The following is a 27,632-nucleotide window of genomic DNA, read 5'->3' on the forward strand; positions in this document are numbered from 1 at the left end:
ATCATTACCTCCTGGTAAAAAAATAAGTAACACATCCTGGCCCCGCCCCCCTTTGCCGCACCCCCCTGTTGACATGGGGCGTGCAGGGAGGTCGGGGGCACCAATTCGCCCACGGCACTGCTGCCCCTGAGGCCGCCCTACTTGGAGTCATTGTTGATGAGCCAGAAGGTTCCGCTGTCACGTGATGCTCCGGGATCACACCTGTCTGTTCCACTCTGAAGCTAACTGTGCCACCGACACCGGGGGCATTAGCAGGGCAGAGCTGGATTATTGTGATGCCATGTTTATCAGACCCCACCTCTAAAAAGGGGATACGTCATCCAGTCGAAAAGCCCTTTATTGAGAATGGGCCATTATGGACCTTCTTTTTTTGATTATTTTGAGAATTCATATTTTCAAAAATGGGGATTGGGGGGTTGCCTCACTTATCCCCTTCCCCGCCCTCCCTCTTCTTTTTTTCCCCTGGGCCCATCTTTCTTTCCTTTTTCACTCTTTCAAGGCCCTTCACAACGTACACATATATGCCACCGGAGCGGCTCGTCCATGGGGCCAAAACCGCAATCCATTCTGAATGAGCCACGCCAGTCCTGTGGAAACACTGAGTGCCCCCTCAGCTGCGGCAAGCAGCCGAGGGAGACTTCCTGGACTGCTTCCGCAGCCCTGCATAGCCCACTGGGGATGCAGACTGCTTCCCCATGCAGACTGCTTCCCCGGCCCTGCATAGCCCACTGGGGATGTAGACTGCTTCCCCCGCCTCGCATAGCCCACTGGAGATGCAGGCTGCTTCCCCAGCCCTGCATAGCCCACTGGAGATGCAGACTGCTTCCGCATGCAGACTGCTTCCCTGGCCATGCATAGCCCACTGGGGATGTAGACTGCTTCGCCATGCAGACTGCCTCCCCGGCCCTGCATAGCCCACTGGGGATGCAGACTGCTTCCCCATGCAGACTGCCTCCCCGGCCCTGCATAGCCCACTGGGGATGCAGACTGCTTCCCCCACCCCGCATAGCCCACTGGAGATGCAGGCTGCTTCCCCAGCCCTGCATAGCCCACTGGAGATGCAGACTGCTTCCCCATGCAGACTGCCTCCCCGGCCCTGCATAGCCCACTGGGGATGCAGACTTACTTACCCATGCAGACTGCTTCCCCGGCCCTGCATAGCGCACTGGGGATGCAGACTGCTTCCCCATGCAGACTGCTTCCCCGGCCCTGCATTGCCCACTGGGGATGCAGACTGCTTCCCCATGCAGACTGCTTCCCCGGCCCTGCATAACCCACTGGCGATGCAGACTGCTTCCCCATGCAGACTGCTTCCCCGGCCCTGCATAGCGCACTGGGGATGCAGACTGCTTCCCCGGCCCTGCATAGCCCACTGGAGATGCAGGCTGCTCCCTCAGCCCTGCATAGCCCACTGGAGATGCAGACTCCTTCCCCATGCAGATTGCTTCCCCGGCCCTGCATAGCCCACTGGGGATGCAGACTGCTTCCCCATGCAGACTGCTTCCCCGGCCCTGCATAGCCCACTGGGGATGCAGACTGCTTCCCCGGCCCTGCATAGCGCACTGGGGATGCAGGCTGCTTCCCCAGCCGTGCTTAGCCCACTGAGATGCAGGCTGCTTCCCCAGCCCTGTATAGCCCACTAGAGATGCAGGCTACTTCCCCATCCCTGCTTAAACCACTGGAGATGCAGGCTGCTTCCCCAGCCCTGTATAGCCCACTGGAGATGAAGGCTGCTTCCCCAACCCTGCATAGCCCACTGGAAATGCAGGCTGCTTCCCCAGCCCCGCATAGCCCACTCGAGATGCAGTCTGCTTCCCCATCCCCGCATAGCCCACTGGAGATGCAGGCTGCTTACCCAGCCCCGCATAGCCCACTGGAGATGCAGGCTCTTTCCCCATCCCTGCATAGCCCACTGGAGATGCAGGCTGCTTCCCCAGCCCCGCATAGCCCACTGGAGATTCAGATTTCTTCCCCGGCCCTGCATAGCCCACTGGAGATTCAGATTTCTTCCCCGGCCCTGCATATCCCACTGGAGATGCAGCCTGTTTCCCTATCCCTGCATAGCCCACTGGAGATGCAGACTGCTTCTCCGTCCCTGCATAGCCCACTGGAGATGCAAACTGCTTCCCCGGCCCTGCATAGCCAACTGGAGATGCAGCCTTCTTCCACGGCCCTGCATAGCCCACTGGAGATGCAGCCTGCTTCCCCAGCCCTGCATAGCCCACTGGAGATGCAGATTGCTTCCCCGGCCCTGCATAGCCAACTGGAGATGCAGCCTGCTTCCCTGGCCCATCATAGCCCACTGGAGATGCAGACTGCTTCCCCATGCAGACTGCTTCCCTGGCCCTGCATAGCCCACTGGGGATGCAGACTGCTTCCCAATGCAGACTGCTTCCCCGGCCCTGCATAGCGCACTGGGGATGCAGACTGCTTCCCCGGCCCTGCTTAGCCCACTGGAGATTCAGGCTGCTTCACCAGCCGTGCTTAGCCCACTGAGATGCAGGCTGCTTCCCCATCCCTGCATAGCCCACTGGAGATGCAGATTGATTCCCCAGTCCCGCATAGCCCACTGGAGACGCAGGCTGCTTCCCCAGCCCTGCATAGCCCACTGGAGATGCAGGCTGCTTCCCCGGCCCGCATAGCCCACTGGAGATGCAGGCTGCTTCCCCATCCCTGCATAGCCCACTGGAGATGCAGGCTGCTATCCCCACCCCGCATAGCCCACTGGAGATGCAGCCTGCTTCCCCAGCCCTGCATAGCCCACTGCAGATGCAGACTCCTTCCCTGGCCCTGCACAGCCCACTGGAAATGCAAACTGCTTCCCCATCCTTGCATAGCACACTGGAGATGCAGCCTGCTTCCAGGGCCCAGCATAGCCCACTGGAGATGTAGCCTGATTCCCCAGCCCTGCATAGCCCACTGGAGATGCAGATTGCTTCCCCGGCCCTGCATAGCCAACTGGAGATGCAGCCTGCTTCCCCGGCCCTTCATAGCCCACTGGAGATGCAGACTGCTTCCCCGGCCCTGCAAAGCCCACTGGGGATGCAGACTGCTTCCCCATGCAGACTGCTTCCCCGGCCCTGCATAGCCCACTGGAGATGCAGCCTGATTCCCCGGCCCTGCATAGCCCACTGAGATGCAGGCTGCTTCCCCATCCCCGCATAGCCCACTGGAGATGCAGGCTTCTTTCCCATCCCTCCATAGCCCACTAGAGATGCAGGCTGCTTCCCCAGCCCCGCATAGCCCATTGGAGATGCAGGCTTCTTTCCCATCCCCGCATAGCCCACAGGAGATGCAGGCTGCTTCCCCGGGCCTGCAAAGCCCACTGGAGATGCAGCCTGCTTCCCCAGCCCTGCATAGACTACTGGAGATGCTAATTGCTTACCCGGCCCTGCATAGCGAACAGGAGATGCAGCCTGCTTCCCTAGCCCTGCATAGCCCACTGGAGATGCAGGCTGCTTCCATGGCCCTGCATAGCCCACTGGAGATGCAGATTGCTTCCCTGGCCCTGCATAGCCCACTGGGGATGCAGACTGCTTCCCCATGCAGACTGCTTCCTCAGCCCTGCATAGCGCACTGGGGATGCAGCCTGCTTCCCCAGCCCTGCATAGCTCACTGGAGATGCAGATTGCTTCCCCGGCCCTGCATAGAGAACTGGAGATGCAGCCTGCTTCCCTGGCCCTGCATAACCCACTGGAGATGCAGACTGCTTCCCCATGCAGACTGCTTCCCCGGCCCTGCATAGCCCACTGGGGATGTAGACTGCTTCCCCATGTAGTCTGCTTCCCCAGCCCTGCTTAGCCCACTGGAGATGCAGGCTGCTTCCCCACCCCTGCTTAGCTCACTGGAGATGCAGGCTGCTTCCCCAGCCCCGCATAGCCCACTGGAGATGCAGGATGCTTCCCCATCCCCGCCTAGCCCATTGGAGATGCAGGTTGGTTCCCCGGTCCTGCATAGCCCACTGGAGATGCAGATTGCTTCCCCAGGCCTGCATAGCCCACTGGGGATGCAGACTGCTTCCCCATGCAGACTGCTTCCCCGGCTCTGCATAGCGCACTGGAGATGCAGATTGCTGCCCCGGCCCTGCATAGCCCACTGGAGATGCAGGCTGCTTCCCCAGCCCTGCAGTGCCCACTGGGGATGCAGACTGCTTCCCCGGCCCTGCATAGCCCACTGGGGATGCAGACTGCTTCCCCATGCAGACTGCTTCCCCAACCCTATATAGCCCATTGGGGATGCAGACTGCTTCCCCATGCAGACTGCTTCCCCGGCCCTGCTTAGCGCACTGGGGGTGCAGCCTGCTTCCCCAACCCTGCATAGCCCACTGGAGATGCTAATTGCTTACCTTGCCCTGCATAGCGAACTGGAGATGCAGCCTGCTTCCCCGGCCCTGCATAGCCCACTGGAGATGCAGACTGCTTCCCCATGCAGACTGCTTCCCCGGCCCTGCATAGCCCACTGGGATGTAGACTGCTTCCCCATGCAGACTGCTTTGCCGACCGTGCATAGCGCACTGGGGATGCAGACTGCTTCCCCAGCCGTGCTTAGCCCACTGAGATGCAGTCTGCTTCCCCAGCCCTGCTTAGCCCACTGGAGATGCAGGCTGCTTCCCCACCCCTGCTTAGCCCACTGGAGATGCAGGCTGCTTCCCCAGCCCCGCATCGCCCACTGAAGATGCAGGCTGCTTCCCCATCCCTGCATAGCCAATTGGAGATGCAGGCTGCTTCCCCCGCCCCGCATAGCCCACTGGGGATGCAGGTTGCTTCCCCGGCCCTGCATAGCCCACTGGAGATGCTAACTGCTTCCCTAGCCCTGCATAGCTCACTGGAGATGCAGACCGCTTCCCCGGCCCGACATAGCTCACTGGAGATGCAAACTGCTTCCCCATCCCTGCATAGCCCATTGGAGATGCAAACTGCTTCCCTAGCCCTGCACAGCCTACTGGAGATGCAGGCTGCTTCCACGGCCCTGCATAGCCCACTGGAGATGCAGATTGCTTCCCCAGCCCTGTATAGCCCACTAGAGATGCAGACTGCTTCCCCATCCCTGCTTAAACCACTGGAGATGCAGGCTGCTTCCCCAGCCCTGTATAGCCCACTGGAGATGAAGGCTGCTTCCCCAACCCTGCATAGCCTACTGGAGATGCAGGCTGCTTCCTCAGCCCCGCATAGCCCACTGGAGATGCAGTCTGCTTCCCCATCCCCACATAGCCCACTGGAGATGCAGGCTGCTTAACCAGCCCCGCATAGCCCACTGGAGATGCAGGCTGCTTCCCCATCCCTGCATAGCCCACTGGAGATGCAGGCTGCTTCCCCAGCCCCGCATAGCCCACTGGAGATTCAGATTTCTTCCCCATCCCTGCATAGCCCACTGGAGATGCAGCCTGTTTCCCCATCCCTGCATAGCCCACTGGAGATGCAGACTGCTTCTCCGGCCCTGCATAGCCCACTGGATATGCAAACTGCTTTCCCATCCCTGCCTAGCTCACTGGAGATGCAGACTGCTTCCCCGGCCCTGCATAGCCAACTGGAGATGCAGCCTGCTTCCACGGCCCTGCATAGCCCACTGGAGATGCAGCCTGCTTCCCCAGCCCTGCATAGCCCACTGGAGATGCAGATTGCTCCCCGGCCCTGCACAGCCAACTGGAGATGCAGCCTGCTTCCCTGGCCCTTCATAGCCCACTGGAGATGCAGACTGCTTCCCCATGCAGACTGCTTCCCTGGCCCTGCATAGCCCACTGGGGATGCAGACTGGTTCCCAATGCAGAGTGCTTCCCCGGCCCTGCATAGTGCACTGGGGATGCAGACTGCTTCCCCGGCCCTGCATAGCCCACTGGAGATGCAGATTGCTTCCCCAGTCCCGCATAGCCCACTGGAGACGCAGGCTGCTTCCCCAGCCCTGCATAGCCCACTGGAGATGCAGGCTGCGTCCCCGGCCCCGCATAGCCCACTGGAGATGCAGGCTGCTTCCCCATCCCTGCATAGCCCACTGGAGATGCAGGCTGCTATCCCCACCCCGCATAGCCCACTGGAGATGCAGGCTGCTTCCCCATCCCTGCATAGCCCACTGGAGATGCAGGCTGCTTCCCCGGCCCTTCATAGCCCACTGGAGATGCAGAATGCTTCCCCGGCACTGCATAGCCCACTGGAGATGCAGCCTGCTTCCCCAGCCCTGCATAGCCCACTGGAGATGCAGACTCCTTCCCTGGCCCTGCATAGCCCACTGGAGATGCAAACTGCTTCCCCATCCTTGCATAGCCCACTGGAGATGCAGGCTGCTTCCCCTGCCCTTCATAGCCCACTGGAGATGCAGAATGCTTCCCCGGCCCTGCATAGCCCACTGGAGATGCAGCCTGCTTCCCCAGCCCTGCATAGCCCACTGGAGATGCAGACTCCTTCCCTGGCCTTGCATAGCCCACTGGAGATGCAAACTGCTTCCCCATCCTTGCATAGCCCACTGGAGATGCAGACTACTTCCCTAGCCCTGCATAGCCCACTGGAGATGCAGGCTGCTTCCACGGCCCTGCATAGCCCACTGGAGATGCAGATTGCTTCCACGGCCCTGCATAGCCCACTGGAGATGCAGCCTGCTTGCCCAGCCCTGCATAGCCCACTGGAGATGCAGACTGCTTCCCCATGCAGACTGCTTCCCCGGCCCTGCATAGCCCACTGGGGATGCAGACTGCTTCCCTATGTAGACTGCTTCCCCGGCCCTGCACAGCGCACTGGGGATGCAGACTGCTTCCCCATCCCTGAATAGCTCACTGGAGATGCAAACTGCTTCCCCATCCCTGAATAGCTCACTGGAGATGCAGCCTGCTTCCCCGGCCCTGCATAGCCCACTGGAGATGCACCCTGCTTCCCTGGCCCTGCATAGCCCACTGGAGATGCAGCCTGATTCCCCAGCCCTGCATAGCCCACTGGAGATGCAGATTGCTTCCCCGGCCCTGCATAGCCATCTGGAGATGCAGCCTGCTTCCCCGGCCCTTCATAGCCCATTGGAGATGCAGACTGCTTCCCCATGCAGACTGCTTCCCCGGCCCTGCATAGCCCACTGGGGATGTAGACTGCTTCCCCATGCAGACTGCTTCCCCGGCCCTGCATAGCCCACTAGAGATGCAGCCTGATTCCCCGGCCCTGCATAGCCCACTGAGATGCAGGCTGCTTTCCCAGCCCTGCTTAGCCCACTGGAGATGCAGGCTGCTTCCCCATCCCCGCATAGCCCACTGGAGATGCAGGCTTCTTTCCCATCCCCGCATAGCCCACTGGAGATGCAGGCTGCTTCCCCAGCCCCGCATAGCCCAATGGAGATGCAGGCTTCTTTCCCATCCCCGCATAGCCCACTGGAGATGCAGGCTGCTTCCCCGGGCCTGCAAAGCCCACTGGAGATGAAGCCTGCTTCCCCAGCCCTGCATAGACCACTGGAGATGCTAATTGCTTACCCGGCCCTGCATAGCGAACTGGAGATGCAGCCTGCTTCCCCGGCCCTGCATAGCCCACTGGAGATGCAGGCAGCTTCCCTAGCCATGCATAGCCCACTGGAGATGCAGGCTGCTTCCATGGCCCTGCATAGGCCACTGGAGATGCAGATTGCTTCCCTGGCCCTGCATAGCCCACTGGAGATGCAGACTGCTTCCCCATGCAGACTGCTTCCTCAGCCCTGCATAGCGCACTGGGGATGCAGCCTGCTTCCCCAGCCCTCCATAGCTCACTGGAGATGCAGATTGATTCCCCGGCCCTGCATAGAGAACTGGAGATGCAGCCTGCTTCCCCGGCCCTGCATAGCCCACTGGAGATGCAGACTGCTTCCCCATGCAGACTGCTTCCCCGGCCCTGCATAGCCCACTTGGGATGTAGACTGCTTCCCCATGTAGTCTGCTTCCCCAGCCCTGCTTAGCCCACTGGAGATGCAGGCTGCTTCCCCACGCCTGCTTATCCCACTAGAGATGCAGGCTGCTTCCCACCGCCCCGCATAGCCCACTGGGGATGCAGGTTGCTTCCCCATCCCTGCATAGCCGACTGGAGATGCAGGTTGGTTCCCCGGTCCTGCATAGCCCACTGGAGATGCAGATTGCTTCCCCGGGCCTGCATAGCCCACTGGGGATGCAGACTGCTTCCCCATGCAGACTGCTTCCCCGGCCCTGCATAGCGCACTGGGGATGCAGACTGTTGCCCCGACCCTGCATAGCCCACTGGAGATGCAGGCTGCTTCCCCAGCCCTGCAGTGCCCACTGGAGATGCAGACTGCTTCCCCATGCAGATTGCTTCCCCCTCCCTGCATAGCCCACTGGGGATGCAGACTGCTTCCCCGGCCCTGCATAGCCCACTGGGGATGCAGACTGCTTCCCCATGCAGATTGCTTCCCCGGCCCTGCATAGCCCACTGGGGATGCAGACTGCTTCCCCATGCAGACTGCTTCCCCGGCCCTGCATAGCGCACAGGGGGTGCAGCCTGCTTCCCCGGCCCTGCATAGCCCACTGGAAATGCTAAATGCTTACCCAGCCCTGCATAGCGAACTGGAGATGCAGCCTGCTTCCCCGGCCCTGCATAGCCCACTGGAGATGCAGACTGCTTCCCCATGCAGACTGCTTCCCCAGCCCTGCATAGCCCACTGGGATGTAGACTGCTTCCCCATGCAGACTGCTTCCCCGACCGTGCATAGCGCACTGGGGATGCAGACTGCTTCCCCAGCCGTGCTTAGCCCACTGAGATGCAGTCTGCTTCCCCAGCCCTGCTTAGCCCACTGGAGATGCAAGCTGCTTCCCCACCCCTGCTTAGCCCACTGGAGATGCAGGCTGCTTCCCCAGCCCCGCATAGCCCACTGAAGATGCAGGCTGCTTCCCCATCCCTGCATAGCCAATTGGAGATGCAGGCTGCTTCCCCCGCCCCGCATAGCCCACTGGGGATGCAGGTTGCTTCCCCATCCCTGCATAGCCCACTGGGGATGCAGACTGCTTCCCCATGCAGACTGCTTCCCCGACCCTGCATAGCGCACAGGGGGTGCAGCCTGCTTCCCCGGCCCTGCATAGCCCACTGGAAATGCTAAATGCTTACCCAGCCCTGCATAGCGAACTGGAGATGCAGCCTGCTTCCCCGGCCCTGCATAGCCCACTGGAGATGCAGACTGCTTCCCCATGCAGACTGCTTCCCCGGCCCTGCATAGCCCACTGGGATGTAGACTGCTTCCCCATGCAGACTGCTTCCCCGACCGTGCATAGCGCACTGGGGATGCAGACTGCTTCCCCAGCCCCGCATAGCCCACTCGAGATGCAGACTGCTTCCCCATCCCCGCATAGCCCACTGGAGATGCAGGCTGCTTACCCAGCCCCGCATAGCCCACTGGAGATGCAGGCTCTTTCCCCATCCCTGCATAGCCCACTGGAGATGCATGCTGCTTCCCCAGCCCCGCATAGCCCACTGGAGATTCAGATTTCTTCCCCGGCCCTGCATAGCCCACTGGAGATTCAGATTTCTTCCCCGGCCCTGCATATCCCACTGGAGATGCAGCCTGTTTCCCTATCCCTGCATAGCCCACTGGAGATGCAGGCTGCTTCCCCAGCCCTGTATAGCCCACTGGAGATGAAGGCTGCTTCCCCAACCCTGCATAGCCCACTGGAAATGCAGGCTGCTTCCCCAGCCCCGCATAGCCCACTCGAGATGCAGTCTGCTTCCCCATCCCCGCATAGCCCACTGGAGATGCAGGCTGCTTACCCAGCCCCGCATAGCCCACTGGAGATGCAGGCTCTTTCCCCATCCCTGCATAGCCCACTGGAGATGCAGGCTGCTTCCCCAGCCCCGCATAGCCCACTGGAGATTCAGATTTCTTCCCCGGCCCTGCATAGCCCACTGGAGATTCAGATTTCTTCCCCGGCCCTGCATATCCCACTGGAGATGCAGCCTGTTTCCCTATCCCTGCATAGCCCACTGGAGATGCAGACTGCTTCTCCGTCCCTGCATAGCCCACTGGAGATGCAAACTGCTTCCCCGGCCCTGCATAGCCAACTGGAGATGCAGCCTTCTTCCACGGCCCTGCATAGCCCACTGGAGATGCAGCCTGCTTCCCCAGCCCTGCATAGCCCACTGGAGATGCAGATTGCTTCCCCGGCCCTGCATAGCCAACTGGAGATGCAGCCTGCTTCCCTGGCCCTTCATAGCCCACTGGAGATGCAGACTGCTTCCCCATGCAGACTGCTTCCCTGGCCCTGCATAGCCCACTGGGGATGCAGACTGCTTCCCAATGCAGACTGCTTCCCCGGCCCTGCATAGCGCACTGGGGATGCAGACTGCTTCCCCGGCCCTGCTTAGCCCACTGGAGATTCAGGCTGCTTCACCAGCCGTGCTTAGCCCACTGAGATGCAGGCTGCTTCCCCATCCCTGCATAGCCCACTGGAGATGCAGATTGATTCCCCAGTCCCGCATAGCCCACTGGAGACGCAGGCTGCTTCCCCAGCCCTGCATAGCCCACTGGAGATGCAGGCTGCTTCCCCGGCCCCGCATAGCCCACTGGAGATGCAGGCTGCTTCCCCATCCCTGCATAGCCCACTGGAGATGCAGGCTGCTATCCCCACCCCGCATAGCCCACTGGAGATGCAGCCTGCTTCCCCAGCCCTGCATAGCCCACTGCAGATGCAGACTCCTTCCCTGGCCCTGCACAGCCCACTGGAGATGCAAACTGCTTCCCCATCCTTGCATAGCCCACTGGAGATGCAGCCTGCTTCCCGGGCCCAGCATAGCCCACTGGAGATGTAGCCTGATTCCCCAGCCCTGCATAGCCCACTGGAGATGCAGATTGCTTCCCCGGCCCTGCATAGCCAACTGGAGATGCAGCCTGCTTCCCCGGCCCTTCATAGCCCACTGGAGATGCAGACTGCTTCCCCGGCCCTGCAAAGCCCACTGGGGATGCAGACTGCTTCCCCATGCAGACTGCTTCCCCGGCCCTGCATAGCCCACTGGAGATGCAGCCTGATTCCCCGGCCCTGCATAGCCCACTGAGATGCAGGCTGCTTCCCCATCCCCGCATAGCCCACTGGAGATGCAGGCTTCTTTCCCATCCCTCCATAGCCCACTAGAGATGCAGGCTGCTTCCCCAGCCCCGCATAGCCCACTGGAGATGCAGGCTTCTTTCCCATCCCCGCATAGCCCACTGGAGATGCAGGCTGCTTCCCCGGGCCTGCAAAGCCCACTGGAGATGCAGCCTGCTTCCCCAGCCCTGCATAGACTACTGGAGATGCTAATTGCTTACCCGGCCCTGCATAGCGAACAGGAGATGCAGCCTGCTTCCCTAGCCCTGCATAGCCCACTGGAGATGCAGGCTGCTTCCATGGCCCTGCATAGCCCACTGGAGATGCAGATTGCTTCCCTGGCCCTGCATAGCCCACTGGGGATGCAGACTGCTTCGCCATGCAGACTGCTTCCTCAGCCCTGCATAGCGCACTGGGGATGCAGCCTGCTTCCCCAGCCCTGCATAGCTCACTGGAGATGCAGATTGCTTCCCCGGCCCTGCATAGAGAACTGGAGATGCAGCCTGCTTCCCTGGCCCTGCATAACCCACTGGAGATGCAGACTGCTTCCCCATGCAGACTGCTTCCCCGTCCCTGCATAGCCCACTGGGGATGTAGACTGCTTCCCCATGTAGTCTGCTTCCCCAGCCCTGCTTAGCCCACTGGAGATGCAGGCTGCTTCCCCACCCCTGCTTAGCTCACTGGAGATGCAGGCTGCTTCCCCAGCCCCGCATAGCCCACTGGAGATGCAGGATGCTTCCCCATCCCCGCATAGCCCATTGGAGATGCAGGTTGGTTCCCCGGTCCTGCATAGCCCACTGGAGATGCAGATTGCTTCCCCAGGCCTGCATAGCCCACTGGGGATGCAGACTGCTTCCCCATGCAGACTGCTTCCCCGGCTCTGCATAGCGCACTGGAGATGCAGATTGCTGCGCCGGCCCTGCATAGCCCACTGGAGATGCAGGCTGCTTCCCCAGCCCTGCAGTGCCCACTGGAGATGCAGACTGCATCCCCATGCAGATTGCTTCCCCCTCCCTGCATAGCCCACTGGGGATGCAGACTGCCTCCCCATGCAGACTGCTTCCCCGGCCCTGCATAGCCCACTGGGGATGCAGACTGCTTCCCCATGCAGACTGCTTCCCCAACCCTATATAGCCCATTGGGGATGCAGACTGCTTCCCCATGCAGACTGCTTCCCCGGCCCTGCTTAGCGCACTGGGGGTGCAGCCTGCTTCCCCAACCCTGCATAGCCCACTGGAGATGCTAATTGCTTACCTTGCCCTGCATAGCGAACTGGAGATGCAGCCTGCTTCCCCAGCCCTGCATAGCCCACTGGAGATGCAGACTGCTTCCCCATGCAGACTGCTTCCCCATGCAGTGGCCCTGCATAGCCCACTGGGATGTAGACTGCTTCCCCATGCAGACTGCTTTGCCGACCGTGCATAGCGCACTGGGGATGCAGACTGCTTCCCCAGCCGTGCTTAGCCCACTGAGATGCAGTCTGCTTCCCCAGCCCTGCTTAGCCCACTGGAGATGCAGGCTGCTTCCCCACCCCTGCTTAGCCCACTGGAGATGCAGGCTGCTTCCCCAGCCCCGCATCGCCCACTGAAGATGCAGGCTGCTTCCCCATCCCTGCATAGCCAATTGGAGATGCAGGCTGCTTCCCCCGCCCCGCATAGCCCACTGGGGATGCAGGTTGCTTCCCCATCCCTGCATAGCCCACTGGAGATGCAGGTTGATTCCCCGGCCCTGCATAGCCCACTGGAGATGCTAACTGCTTCCCTAGCCCTGCATAGCTCACTGGAGATGCAGACCGCTTCCCCGGCCCTACATAGCTCACTGGAGATGCAAACTGCTTCCCCATCCCTGCATAGCCCATTGGAGATGCAAACTGCTTCCCTAGCCCTGCACAGCCTACTGGAGATGCAGGCTGCTTCCACGGCCCTGCATAGCCCACTGGAGATGCAGATTGCTTCCCCAGCCCTGTATAGCCCACTAGAGATGCAGGCTGCTTCCCCATCCCTGCTTAAACCACTGGAGATGCAGGCTGCTTCCCCAGCCCTGTATAGCCCACTGGAGATGAAGGCTGCTTCCCCAACCCTGCATAGCCTACTGGAGATGCAGGCTGCTTCCTCAGCCCCGCATAGCCCACTGGAGATGCAGTCTGCTTCCCCATCCCCACATAGCCCACTGGAGATGCAGGCTGCTTAACCAGCCCCGCATAGCCCACTGGAGATGCAGGCTGCTTCCCCATCCCTGCATAGCCCACTGGAGATGCAGGCTGCTTCCCCAGCCCCGCATAGCCCACTGGAGATTCAGATTTCTTCCCCATCCCTGCATAGCCCACTGGAGATGCAGCCTGTTTCCCCATCCCTGCATAGCCTACTGGAGACGCAGACTGCTTCTCCGGCCCTGCATAGCCCACTGGATATGCAAACTGCTTTCCCATCCCTGCCTAGCTCACTGGAGATGCAGACTGCTTCCCCGGCCCTGCATAGCCAACTGGAGATGCAGCCTGCTTCCACGGCCCTGCATAGCCCACTGGAGATGCAGCCTGCTTCCCCAGCCCTGCATAGCCCACTGGAGATGCAGATTGCTTCCCCGGCCCTGCATAGCCAACTGGAGATGCAGCCTGCTTCCCTGGCCCTTCATAGCCCACTGGGGATGCAGACTGCTTCCCCATGCAGACTGCTTCCCTGGCCCTGCATAGCCCACTGGGGATGCAGACTGCTTCCCAATGCAGAGTGCTTCCCCGGCCCTGCATAGCGCACTGGGGATGCAGACTGCTTCCCCGGCCCTGCATAGCCCACTGGAGATGCAGGCTGCTTCACCAGCCGTGCTTAGCCCACTGAGATGCAGGCTGCTTCCCCATCCCTGCATAGCCCACTGGAGATGCAGATTGCTTCCCCAGTCCCGCATAGCCCACTGGAGACGCAGGCTGCTTCCCCAGCCCCGCATAGCCCACTGGAGATGCAGGCTGCTTCCCCGGCCCCGCATAGCCCACTGGAGATGCAGGCTGCTTCCCCATCCCTGCATAGCCCACTGGAGATGCAGGCTGCTATCCCCACCCCGCATAGCCCACTGGAGATGCAGGCTGCTTCCCCGGCCCTTCACAGCCCACTGGAGATGCAGAACGCTTCCCCGGCCCTGCATAGCCCACTGGAGATGCAGCCTGCTTCCCCGGCCCTGCATAGCCCACTGGAGATGCAGACTGCTTCCCCATGCAGACTGCTTCCCCATGCAGTGGCCCTGCATAGCCCACTGGGATGTAGACTGCTTCCCCATGCAGACTGCTTTGCCGACCGTGCATAGCGCACTGGGGATGCAGACTGCTTCCCCAGCCGTGCTTAGCCCACTGAGATGCAGTCTGCTTCCCCAGCCCTGCTTAGCCCACTGGAGATGCAGGCTGCTTCCCCACCCCTGCTTAGCCCACTGGAGATGCAGGCTGCTTCCCCAGCCCCGCATCGCCCACTGAAGATGCAGGCTGCTTCCCCATCCCTGCATAGCCAATTGGAGATGCAGGCTGCTTCCCCCGCCCCGCATAGCCCACTGGGGATGCAGGTTGCTTCCCCATCCCTGCATAGCCCACTGGAGATGCAGGTTGATTCCCCGGCCCTGCATAGCCCACTGGAGATGCTAACTGCTTCCCTAGCCCTGCATAGCTCACTGGAGATGCAGACCGCTTCCCCGGCCCTACATAGCTCACTGGAGATGCAAACTGCTTCCCCATCCCTGCATAGCCCATTGGAGATGCAAACTGCTTCCCTAGCCCTGCACAGCCTACTGGAGATGCAGGCTGCTTCCACGGCCCTGCATAGCCCACTGGAGATGCAGATTGCTTCCCCAGCCCTGTATAGCCCACTAGAGATGCAGGCTGCTTCCCCATCCCTGCTTAAACCACTGGAGATGCAGGCTGCTTCCCCAGCCCTGTATAGCCCACTGGAGATGAAGGCTGCTTCCCCAACCCTGCATAGCCTACTGGAGATGCAGGCTGCTTCCTCAGCCCCGCATAGCCCACTGGAGATGCAGTCTGCTTCCCCATCCCCACATAGCCCACTGGAGATGCAGGCTGCTTAACCAGCCCCGCATAGCCCACTGGAGATGCAGGCTGCTTCCCCATCCCTGCATAGCCCACTGGAGATGCAGGCTGCTTCCCCAGCCCCGCATAGCCCACTGGAGATTCAGATTTCTTCCCCATCCCTGCATAGCCCACTGGAGATGCAGCCTGTTTCCCCATCCCTGCATAGCCTACTGGAGATGCAGACTGCTTCTCCGGCCCTGCATAGCCCACTGGATATGCAAACTGCTTTCCCATCCCTGCTTAGCTCACTGGAGATGCAGACTGCTTCCCCGGCCCTGCATAGCCAACTGGAGATGCAGCCTGCTTCCACGGCCCTGCATAGCCCACTGGAGATGCAGCCTGCTTCCCCAGCCCTGCATAGCCCACTGGAGATGCAGATTGCTTCCCCGGCCCTGCATAGCCAACTGGAGATGCAGCCTGCTTCCCTGGCCCTTCATAGCCCACTGGGGATGCAGACTGCTTCCCCATGCAGACTGCTTCCCTGGCCCTGCATAGCCCACTGGGGATGCAGACTGCTTCCCAATGCAGAGTGCTTCCCCGGCCCTGCATAGCGCACTGGGGATGCAGACTGCTTCCCCGGCCCTGCATAGCCCACTGGAGATGCAGGCTGCTTCACCAGCCGTGCTTAGCCCACTGAGATGCAGGCTGCTTCCCCATCCCTGCATAGCCCACTGGAGATGCAGATTGCTTCCCCAGTCCCGCATAGCCCACTGGAGACGCAGGCTGCTTCCCCAGCCCCGCATAGCCCACTGGAGATGCAGGCTGCTTCCCCGGCCCCGCATAGCCCACTGGAGATGCAGGCTGCTTCCCCATCCCTGCATAGCCCACTGGAGATGCAGGCTGCTATCCCCACCCCGCATAGCCCACTGGAGATGCAGGCTGCTTCCCCGGCCCTTCACAGCCCACTGGAGATGCAGAACGCTTCCCCGGCCCTGCATAGCCCACTGGAGATGCAGCCTGCTTCCCCAGCCCTGCATAGCCCACTGGAGATGCAAACTGCTTCCCCATCCCTGCATAGCCCATTGGAGATGCAGACTGCTTCCCTAGCCCTGCACAGCCACCTGGAGATGCAGGCTGCTTCCACGGCCCTGCATAGCCCACTGGAGATGCAGATTGCTTCCCCAGCCCTGTATAGCCCACTAGAGATGCAGGCTACTTCCCCATCCCTGCTTAAACCACTGGAGATGCAGGCTGCTTCCCCAGCCCTGTATAGCCCACTGGAGATGAACGCTGCTTCCCCAACCCTGCATAGCCCACTGGAGATGCAGGCTGCTTCCTCAGCCCCGCATAGCCCACTGGAGATGCAGTCTGCTTCCCCATCCCCACATAGCCCACTGGAGATGCATGCTGCTTACCCAGCCCCGCATAGCCCACTGGAGATGCAGGCTGCTTCCCCATCCCTGCATAGCCCACTGGAGATGCAGGCTGCTTCCCCAGCCCCGCATAGCCCACTGGAGATTCAGATTTCTTCCCCATCCCTGCATAGCCCACTGGAAATGCAGCCTGTTTCCCCATCCCTGCATAGCCCACTGGAGATGCAGACTGCTTCTCCGGCCCTGCATAGCCCACTGGATATGCAAACTGCTTTCCCATCCCTGCCTAGCTCACTGGAGATGCAGACTGCTTCCCTGGCCCTGCATAGCCAACTGGAGATGCAGCCTGCTTCCACGGCCCTGCATAGCCCACTGGAGATGCAGCCTGCTTCCCCAGCCCTGCATAGCCCACTGGAGATGCAGATTGCTCCCCGGCCCTGCACAGCCAACTGGAGATGCAGCCTGCTTCCCTGGCCCTTCATAGCCCACTGGAGATGCAGACTGCTTCCCCATGCAGACTGCTTCCCTGGCCCTGCATAGCCCACTGGGGATGCAGACTGGTTCCCAATGCAGAGTGCTTCCCCGGCCCTGCATAGTGCACTGGGGATGCAGACTGCTTCCCCGGCCCTGCATAGCCCACTGGAGATGCAGATTGCTTCCCCAGTCCCGCATAGCCCACTGCAGACGCAGGCTGCTTCCCCAGCCCCGCATAGCCCACTGGAGATGCAGGCTGCGTCCCCGGCCCCGCATAGCCCACTGGAGATGCAGGCTGCTTCCCCATCCCTGCATAGCCCACTGGAGATGCAGGCTGCTATCCCCACCCCGCATAGCCCACTGGAGATGCAGGCTGCTTCCCCATCCCTGCATAGCCCACTGGAGATGCAGGCTGCTTCCCCGGCCCTTCATAGCCCACTGGAGATGCAGAATGCTTCCCCGGCACTGCATAGCCCACTGGAGATGCAGCCTGCTTCCCCAGCCCTGCATAGCCCACTGGAGATGCAGACTCCTTCCCTGGCCCTGCATAGCCCACTGGAGATGCAAACTGCTTCCCCATCCTTGCATAGCCCACTGGAGATGCAGGCTGCTTCCCCGGCCCTTCATAGCCCACTGGAGATGCAGGCTGCTTCCCCGGCCCTGCATAGCCCACTGGAGATGCAGCCTGCTTCCCCAGCCCTGCATAGCCCACTGGAGATGCAGACTCCTTCCCTGGCCTCGCATAGCCCACTGGAGATGCAAACTGCTCCCCCATCCTTGCATAGCCCACTGGAGATGCAGACTACTTCCCTAGCCCTGCATAGCCCACTGGAGATGCAGGCTGCTTCCACGGCCCTGCATAGCCCACTGGAGATGCAGATTGCTTCCACGGCCCTGCATAGCCCACTGGAGATGCAGCCTGCTTGCCCAGCCCTGCATAGCCCACTGGAGATGCAGACTGCTTCCCCATGCAGACTGCTTCCCCGGCCCTGCATAGCCCACTGGGGATGCAGACTGCTTCCCTATGTAGACTGCTTCCCCGGCCCTGCACAGCGCACTGGGGATGCAGACTGCTTCCCCATCCCTGAATAGCTCACTGGAGATGCAAACTGCTTCCCCATCCCTGAATAGCTCACTGGAGATGCAGCCTGCTTCCCCGGCCCTGCATAGCCCACTGGAGATGCACCCTGCTTCCCTGGCCCTGCATAGCCCACTGGAGATGCAGCCTGATTCCCCAGCCCTGCATAGCCCACTGGAGATGCAGATTGCTTCCCCGGCCCTGCATAGCCATCTGGAGATGCAGCCTGCTTCCCCGGCCCTTCATAGCCCATTGGAGATGCAGACTGCTTCCCCATGCAGACTGCTTCCCCGGCCCTGCATAGCCCACTGGGGATGTAGACTGCTTCCCCATGCAGACTGCTTCCCCGGCCCTGCATAGCCCACTAGAGATGCAGCCTGATTCCCCGGCCCTGCATAGCCCACTGAGATGCAGGCTGCTTTCCCAGCCCTGCTTAGCCCACTGGAGATGCAGGCTGCTTCCCCATCCCCGCATAGCCCACTGGAGATGCAGGCTTCTTTCCCATCCCCGCATAGCCCACTGGAGATGCAGGCTGCTTCCCCAGCCCCGCATAGCCCACTGGAGATGCAGGCTTCTTTCCCATCCCCGCATAGCCCACTGGAGATGCAGGCTGCTTCCCCGGGCCTGCAAAGCCCACTGGAGATGAAGCCTGCTTCCCCAGCCCTGCATAGACCACTGGAGATGCTAATTGCTTACCCGGCCCTGCATAGCGAACTGGAGATGCAGCCTGCTTCCCCGGCCCTGCATAGCCCACTGGAGATGCAGGCAGCTTCCCTAGCCATGCATAGCCCACTGGAGATGCAGGCTGCTTCCATGGCCCTGCATAGGCCACTGGAGATGCAGATTGCTCCCCTGGCCCTGCATAGCCCACTGGAGATGCAGACTGCTTCCCCATGCAGACTGCTTCCTCAGCCCTGCATAGCGCACTGGGGATGCAGCCTGCTTCCCCAGCCCTGCATAGCTCACTGGAGATGCAGATTGATTCCCCGGCCCTGCATAGAGAACTGGAGATGCAGCCTGCTTCCCCGGCCCTGCATAGCACACTGGAGATGCAGACTGCTTCCCCATGCAGACTGCTTCCCCGGCCCTGCATAGCCCACTTGGGATGTAGACTGCTTCCCCATGTAGTCTGCTTCCCCAGCCCTGCTTAGCCCACTGGAGATGCAGGCTGCTTCCCCACGCCTGCTTATCCCACTGGAGATGCAGGCTGCTTCCCACCGCCCCGCATAGCCCACTGGGGATGCAGGTTGCTTCCCCATCCCTGCATAGCCGACTGGAGATGCAGGTTGGTTCCCCGGTCCTGCATAGCCCACTGGAGATGCAGATTGCTTCCCCGGGCCTGCATAGCCCACTGGGGATGCAGACTGCTTCCCCATGCAGACTGCTTCCCTGGCCCTGCATAGCGCACTGGGGATGCAGACTGCTGCCCCGGCCCTGCATAGCCCACTGGAGATGCAGGCTGCTTCCCCAGCCCTGCAGTGCCCACTGGAGATGCAGACTGCTTCCCCATGCAGATTGCTTCCCCCTCCCTGCATAGCCCACTGGGGATGCAGACTGCTTCCCCGGCCCTGCATAGCCCACTGGGGATGCAGACTGCTTCCCCATGCAGATTGCTTCCCCGGCCCTGCATAGCCCACTGGGGATGCAGACTGCTTCCCCATGCAGACTGCTTCCCCGACCCTGCATAGCGCACAGGGGGTGCAGCCTGCTTCCCCGGCCCTGCATAGCCCACTGGAAATGCTAAATGCTTACCCAGCCCTGCATAGCGAACTGGAGATGCAGCCTGCTTCCCCGGCCCTGCATAGCCCACTGGAGATGCAGACTGCTTCCCCATGCAGACTGCTTCCCCGGCCCTGCATAGCCCACTGGGATGTAGACTGCTTCCCCATGCAGACTGCTTCCCCGACCGTGCATAGCGCACTGGGGATGCAGACTGCTTCCCCAGCCGTGCTTAGCCCACTGAGATGCAGTCTGCTTCCCCAGCCCTGCTTAGCCCACTGGAGATGCAAGCTGCTTCCCCACCCCTGCTTAGCCCACTGGAGATGCAGGCTGCTTCCCCAGCCCCGCATAGCCCACTGAAGATGCAGGCTGCTTCCCCATCCCTGCATAGCCAATTGGAGATGCAGGCTGCTTCCCCCGCCCCGCATAGCCCACTGGGGATGCAGGTTGCTTCCCCATCCCTGCATAGCCCACTGGAGATGCAGGTTGCTTCCCCGGCCCTGCATAGCCCACTGGAGATGCAAATTGCTTCCCTAGCTGTGCATAGCCCACTGGAGATGCAGACCGCTTTCCCGGCTCTGCATAGCCCACTGGAGATGCAAACTGCTTCCCCATCCCTGCATAGCCCATTGGAGATGCAGACTGCTTCCCTAGCCCTGCACAGCCCACTGGAGATGCAGGCTGCTTCCACGGCCCTGCATAGCCCACTGGAGATGCAGATTGCTTCCCCGGCCCTGCATAGCCCACTGGAGATGCAGCCTGCTTCCCCAGCTTTGCATAGCCCACTGGAGATGCAGACTGCTTCCCCATGCAGATTGCTTCCGCGACCCTGCATCGCCCACTGGGGAGGCAGACTGCTTCCCCATGCAGACTGCTTCCCCGGCCCTGCATAGCCCACTGGGGATGCAGACTGCTTCCCCATGCAGACTGATTCCCCGGCCCTGCATAGCGATCTGGGGATGCAAACTGCGTCGCCGGCCCTGCTTAGCCCACTGGAGATGCAGACTGCTTCCCCAGCCCTGCTTGCCCATTGAGAGGCAGGCTGCTTCCCCATCCCTGCTTATCCCACTGGAGATGCAGGCTACTTCCCCAGCCCCGCATAGCCCACTGGAGATGCAGTCTGCTTCCCCATCCCCACATAGCCCACTGGAGATGCAGGCTGCTTACCCAGCCCGGCATAGCCCACTGGAGATGCAGGCTGCTTCCCCATCCCTGCATAGCCCACTGGAGATGTAGGCTGCTTCCCCAGCCCCGCATAGCCCACTGGAGATTCAGATTTCTTCCCCATCCCTGCATAGCCCACTGGAGATGCAGCCTGTTTCCCCATCCCTGCATAGCCCACTGGAGATGCAGACTGCTTCTCCGGCCCTGCATAGCCCACTGGATATGCAAACTGCTTTCCCATCCCTGCCTAGCTCACTGGAGATGCAGACTGCTTCCCCGGCCCTGCATAGCCAACTGGAGATGCAGCCTGCTTCCACGGCCCTGCATAGCCCACTGGAGATGCAGCCTGCTTCCCCAGCCCTGCATAGCCCACTGGAGATGCAGATTGCTTCCCCGGCCCTGCATAGCCAACTGGAGATGCAGCCTGCTTCCCTGGCCCTTCATAGCCCACTGGAGATGCAGACTGCTTCCCCATGCAGACTGCTTCCCTGGCCCTGCATAGCCCACTGGGGATGCAGACTGCTTCCCAATGCAGATTGCTTCCCCAGTCCCGCATAGCCCACTGGAGACGCAGGCTGCTTCCCCAGCCCCGCATAGCCCACTGGAGATGCAGGCTGCTTCCCCGGCCCCGCATAGCCCACTGGAGATGCAGGCTGCTTCCCCATCCCTGCATAGCCCACTGGAGATGCAGGCTGCTATCCCCACCCCGCATAGCCCACTGGAGATGCAGGCTGCTTCCCCATCCCTGCATAGCCCACTGGAGATGCAGGCTGCTTCCCCGGCTCTTCATAGCCCACTGGAGATGCAGAATGCTTCCCCGGCCCTGCATAGCCCACTGGAGATGCAGCCTGCTTCCCCAGCCCTGCATAGCCCACTGGAGATGCAGACTCCTTCCCTGGCCCTGCATAGCCCACTGGAGATGCAAACTGCTTCCCCATCCTTGCATAGCCCACTGGAGATGCAGACTGCTTCCCCATGCAGACTGCTTCCCTGGCCCTGCATAGCCCACTGGGGATGCAGACTGCTTCCCTATGCAGACTGCTTCCCCGGCCCTGCACAGCGCACTGGGGATGCAGACTGCTTCCCCATCCCTGAATAGCTCACTGGAGATGCAAACTGCTTCCCCATCCCTGAATAGCTCACTGGAGATGCAGCCTGCTTCCCCGGCCCTGCATAGCCCACTGGAGATGCACCCTGCTTCCCTGGCCCTGCATAGCCCACTGGAGATGCAGCCTGATTCCCCAGCCCTGCATAGCCCACTGGAGATGCAGATTGCTTCCCCGGCCCTGCATAGCCATCTGGAGATGCAGCCTGCTTCCCCGGCCCTTCATAGCCCATTGGAGATGCAGACTGCTTCCCCATGCAGACTGCTTCCCCGGCCCTGCAAAGCCCACTGGGGATGCAGATTGCTTCCCCAGTCCCGCATAGCCCACTGGAGATGCAGGCTGCTTCCCCAGCCCCGCATAGCCCACTGGAGATGCAGGCTGCTTCCCCGGTCCCGCATAGCCCACTGGAGATGCAGGCTGCTTCCCCATCCCTGCATAGCCCACTGGAGATGCAGGCTGCTATCCCCACCCCGCATAGCCCACTGGAGATGCAGGCTGCTTCCCCATCCCTGCATAGCCCACTGGAGATGCAGGCTGCTTCCCCAGCCCTTCATAGCCCACTGGAGATGCAGAATGCTTCCCCGGCCCTGCAGAGCCCACTGGAGATGCAGCCTGCTTCCCCAGCCCTGCATAGCCCACTGGAGATGCAGACTCCTTCCCTGGCCCTGCATAGCCCACTGGAGATGCAAACTGCTTCCCCATCCTTGCATAGCCAACTGGAGATGCAGGCTGCTTCCCCGGCCCTTCATAGCCCACTGGAGATGCAGAATGCTTCCCCGGCCCTGCATAGCCCACTGGAGATGCAGCCTGCTTCCCCAGCCCTGCATAGCCCACTGGAGATGCAGACTCCTTCCCTGGCCTCGCATAGCCCACTGGAGATGCAAACTGCTCCCCCATTCTTGCATAGCCCACTGGAGATGCAGACTACTTCCCTAGCCCTGCATAGCCCACTGGAGATGCAGGCTGCTTCCACGGCCCTGCATAGCCCACTGGAGATGCAGATTGCTTCCCCAGCCCTGTATAGCCCACTAGAGATGCCGGCTGCTTCCCTATCCCTGCTTAAACCACTGGAGATGCAGGCTGCTTCCCCAGCCCTGTATAGCCCACTGGAGATGAACGCTGCTTCCCCAACCCTGCATAGCCCACTGGAGATGCAGGCTGCTTCCTCAGCCCCGCATAGCCCACTGGAGATGCAGTCTGCTTCCCCATCCCCACATAGCCCACTGGAGATGCAGGCTGCTTACCCAGCCCCGCATAGCCCACTGGAGATGCAGGCTGCTTCCCCATCCCTGCATAGCCCACTGGAGATGCAGGCTGCTTCCCCAGCCCCGCATAGCCCACTGGAGATTCAGATTTCTTCCCCATCCCTGCATAGCCCACTGGAGATGCAGCCTGTATCCCCATCCCTGCATAGCCCACTGGAGATGCAGACTGCTTCTCCGGCCCTGCATAGCCCACTGGATATGCAAACTGCTTTCCCATCCCTGCCTAGCTCACTGGAGATGCAGACTGCTTCCCCGGCCCTGCATAGCCAACTGGAGATGCAGCCTGCTTCCACGGCCCTGCATAGCCCACTGGAGATGCAGCCTGCTTCCCTGGCCCTTCATAGCCCACTGGAGATGCAGACTGCTTCCCCATGCAGACTGCTTCCCTGGCCCTGCATAGCCCACTGGGGATGCAGACTGCTTCCCAATGCAGAGTGCTTTCCCGGCCCTGCATAGTGCACTGGGGATGCAGACTGCTTCCCCGGCCCTGCATAGCCCACTGGAGATGCAGATTGCTCCCCGGCCCTGCATAGCCAACTGGAGATGCAGCCTGCTTCCCTGGCCCTTCATAGCCCACTGGAGATGCAGACTGCTTCCCCATGCAGACTGCTTCCCTGGCCCTGCATAGCCCACTGGGGATGCAGACTGCTTCCCAATGCAGAGTGCTTTCCCGGCCCTGCATAGTGCACTGGGGATGCAGACTGCTTCCCCGGCCCTGCATAGCCCACTGGAGATGCAGATTGCTTCCCCAGTCCCGCATAGCCCACTGGAGACGCAGGCTGCTTCCCCAGCCCCGCATAGCCCACTGGAGATGCAGGCTGCTTCCCCGGCCCCGCATAGCCCACTGGAGATGCAGGCTGCTTCCCCATCCCTGCATAGCCCACTGGAGATGCAGGCTGCTATCCCCACCCCGCATAGCCCACTGGAGATGCAGGCTGCTTCCCCATCCCTGCATAGCCCACTGGAGATGCAGGCTGCTTCCCCCGCCCTTCATAGCCCACTGGAGATGCAGAATGCTTCCCCGGCACTGCATAGCCCACTGGAGATGCAGCCTGCTTCCCCAGCCCTGCATAGCCCACTGGAGATGCAGACTCCTTCCCTGGCCCTGCATAGCCCACTGGAGATGCAAACTGCTTCCCCATCCTTGCATAGCCCACTGGAGATGCAGGCTGCTTCCCCGGCCCTTCATAGACCACTGGAGATGCAGAATGCTTCCCCGGCCCTGCATAGCCCACTGGAGATGCAGCCTGCTTCCCCAGCCCTGCATAGCCCACTGGAGATGCAGACTCCTTCCCTGGCCTCGCATAGCCCACTGGAGATGCAAACTGCTCCCCCATCCTTGCATAGCCCACTGGAGATGCAGACTACTTCCCTAGCCCTGCATAGCCCACTGGAGATGCAGGCTGCTTCCACGGCCCTGCATAGCCCACTGGAGATGCAGATTGCTTCCACGGCCCTGCATAGCCCACTGGAGATGCAGCCTGCTTGCCCAGCCCTGCATAGCCCACTGGAGATGCAGACTGCTTCCCCATGCAGACTGCTTCCCCGGCCCTGCATAGCCCACTGGGGATGCAGACTGCTTCCCTATGTAGACTGCTTCCCCGGCCCTTCATATCGCACTGGGGATGCAGACTGCTTCCCCATCCCTGAATAGCTCACTGGAGATGCAAACTGCTTCCCCATCCCTGAATAGCTCACTGGAAATGCAGCCTGCTTCCCCGGCCCTGCATAGCCCACTGGAGATGCACCCTGCTTCCCTGGCCCTGCATAGCCCACTGGAGATGCACCCTGCTTCCCTGGCCCTGCTTAGCCCACTGGAGATGCAGCCTGATTCCCCAGCCCTACATAGCCCACTGGAGATGCAGATTGCTTCCCCGGCCTGCATAGCCATCTGGAGATGCAGCCTGCTTCCCCGGCCCTTCATAGCCCATTGGAGATGCAGACTGCTTCCCCATGCAGACTGCTTCCCCGGCCCTGCAAAGCCCACTGGGGATGCAGACTGCTTCCCCATGCAGACTGCTTCCCCGGCCCTGCATAGCCCACTGGGGATGTAGACTGCTTCCCCATGCAGACTGCTTCCCCGGCCCTGCATAGCCCACTAGAGATGCAGCCTGATTCCCCGGCCCTGCATAGCCCACTGAGATGCAGGCTGCTTTCCCAGCCCTGCTTAGCCCACTGGAGATGCAGGCTGCTTCCCCATCCCCGCATAGCCCACTGGAGATGCAGGCTTCTTTCCCATCCCCGCATAGCCCACTGGAGATGCAGGCTGCTTCCCCAGCCCCGCATAGCCCACTGGAGATGCAGGCTTCTTTCCCATCCCAGCATAGCCCACTGGAGATGCAGGCTGCTTCCCCGGGCCTGCAAAGCCCACTGGAGATGAAGCCTGCTTCCCCAGCCCTGCATAGACCACTGGAGATGCTAATTGCTTACCCGGCCCTGCATAGCGAACTGGAGATGCAGCCTGCTTCCCCGGCCCTGCATAGCCCACTGGAGATGCAGGCAGCTTCCCTAGCCATGCATAGCCCACTGGAGATGCAGGCTGCTTCCATGGCCCTGCATAGGCCACTGGAGATGCAGATTGCTTCCCTGGCCCTGCATAGCCCACTGGGGATGCAGACTGCTTCCCCATGCAGACTGCTTCCTCAGCCCTGCATAGCGCACTGGGGATGCAGCCTGCTTCCCCAGCCCTGCATAGCTCACTGGAGATGCAGATTGATTCCCCGGCCCTGCATAGAGAACTGGAGATGCAGCCTGCTTCCCCGGCCCTGCATAGCCCACTGGAGATGCAGACTGCTTCCCCATGCAGACTGCTTCCCCGGCCCTGCATAGCCCACTTGGGATGTAGACTGCTTCCCCATGTAGTCTGCTTCCCCAGCCCTGCTTAGCCCACTGGAGATGCAGGCTGCTTCCCCATCCCTGAATAGCTCACTGGAGATGCAGCCTGCTTCCCCGGCCCTGCATAGCCCACTGGAGATGCACCCTGCTTCCCTGGCCCTGCATAGCCCACTGGAGATGCAGCCTGATTCCCCAGCCCTGCATAGCCCACTGGAGATGCAGATTGCTTCCCCGGCCCTGCATAGCCATCTGGAGATGCAGCCTGCTTCCCCGGCCCTTCATAGCCCATTGGAGATGCAGACTGCTTCCCCATGCAGACTGCTTCCCCGGCCCTGCAAAGCCCACTGGGGATGCAGATTGCTTCCCCAGTCCCGCATAGCCCACTGGAGACGCAGGCTGCTTCCCCAGCCCCGCATAGCCCACTGGAGATGCAGGCTGCTTCCCCGGTCCCGCATAGCCCACTGGAGATGCAGGCTGCTTCCCCATCCCTGCATAGCCCACTGGAGATGCAGGCTGCTATCCCCACCCCGCATAGCCCACTGGAGATGCAGGCTGCTTCCCCATCCCTGCATAGCCCACTGGAGATGCAGGCTGCTTCCCCAGCCCTTCATAGCCCACTGGAGATGCAGAATGCTTCCCCGGCCCTGCAGAGCCCACTGGAGATGCAGCCTGCTTCCCCAGCCCTGTATAGCCCACTGGAGATGCAGACTCCTTCCCTGGCCCTGCATAGCCCACTGGAGATGCAAACTGCTTCCCCATCCTTGCATAGCCAACTGGAGATGCAGGCTGCTTCCCCGGCCCTTCATAGCCCACTGGAGATGCAGAATGCTTCCCCGGCCCTGCATAGCCCACTGGAGATGCAGCCTGCTTCCCCAGCCCTGCATAGCCCACTGGAGATGCAGACTCCTTCCCTGGCCTCGCATAGCCCACTGGAGATGCAAACTGCTCCCCCATTCTTGCATAGCCCACTGGAGATGCAGACTACTTCCCTAGCCCTGCATAGCCCACTGGAGATGCAGGCTGCTTCCACGGCCCTGCATAGCCCACTGGAGATGCAGATTGCTTCCCCAGCCCTGTATAGCCCACTAGAGATGCAGGCTGCTTCCCTATCCCTGCTTAAACCACTGGAGATGCAGGCTGCTTCCCCAGCCCTGTATAGCCCACTGGAGATGAACGCTGCTTCCCCAACCCTGCATAGCCCACTGGAGATGCAGGCTGCTTCCTCAGCCCCGCATAGCCCACTGGAGATGCAGTCTGCTTCCCCATCCCCACATAGCCCACTGGAGATGCAGGCTGCTTACCCAGCCCCGCATAGCCCACTGGAGATGCAGGCTGCTTCCCCATCCCTGCATAGCCCACTGGAGATGCAGGCTGCTTCCCCAGCCCCGCATAGCCCACTGGAGATTCAGATTTCTTCCCCATCCCTGCATAGCCCACTGGAGATGCAGCCTGTATCCCCATCCCTGCATAGCCCACTGGAGATGCAGACTGCTTCTCCGGCCCTGCATAGCCCACTGGATATGCAAACTGCTTTCCCATCCCTGCCTAGCTCACTGGAGATGCAGACTGCTTCCCCGGCCCTGCATAGCCAACTGGAG

The 27,632-nt window shown here is 61.1% G+C and overlaps 1 protein-coding gene across 1 annotated transcript; it reads right to left on the reverse strand.

The window, feature by feature from the left end:
- Window positions 1-8,773: 8,773 nt before the first annotated feature.
- On the reverse strand, window positions 8,774-10,527 carry LOC138467349 (spidroin-1-like). The gene is made up of 3 exons (XM_069607316.1): window positions 10,335-10,527; window positions 9,054-10,079; window positions 8,774-8,925 (listed from the first exon to the last, which is right to left on the reverse strand). Exons 1-3 carry the CDS (start codon window positions 10,525-10,527, stop codon window positions 8,774-8,776), a joined length of 1,371 nt encoding a protein of 456 aa, XP_069463417.1.
- Between the last annotated feature and the right edge of the window lie 17,105 nt (window positions 10,528-27,632).

This window comes from Ambystoma mexicanum, chromosome 4q (genome assembly GCF_040938575.1).
Source record: "Ambystoma mexicanum isolate Mex_15411 chromosome 4q, UKY_AmexF1_1, whole genome shotgun sequence".
Lineage (NCBI taxonomy): Eukaryota > Metazoa > Chordata > Amphibia > Caudata > Ambystomatidae > Ambystoma > Ambystoma mexicanum.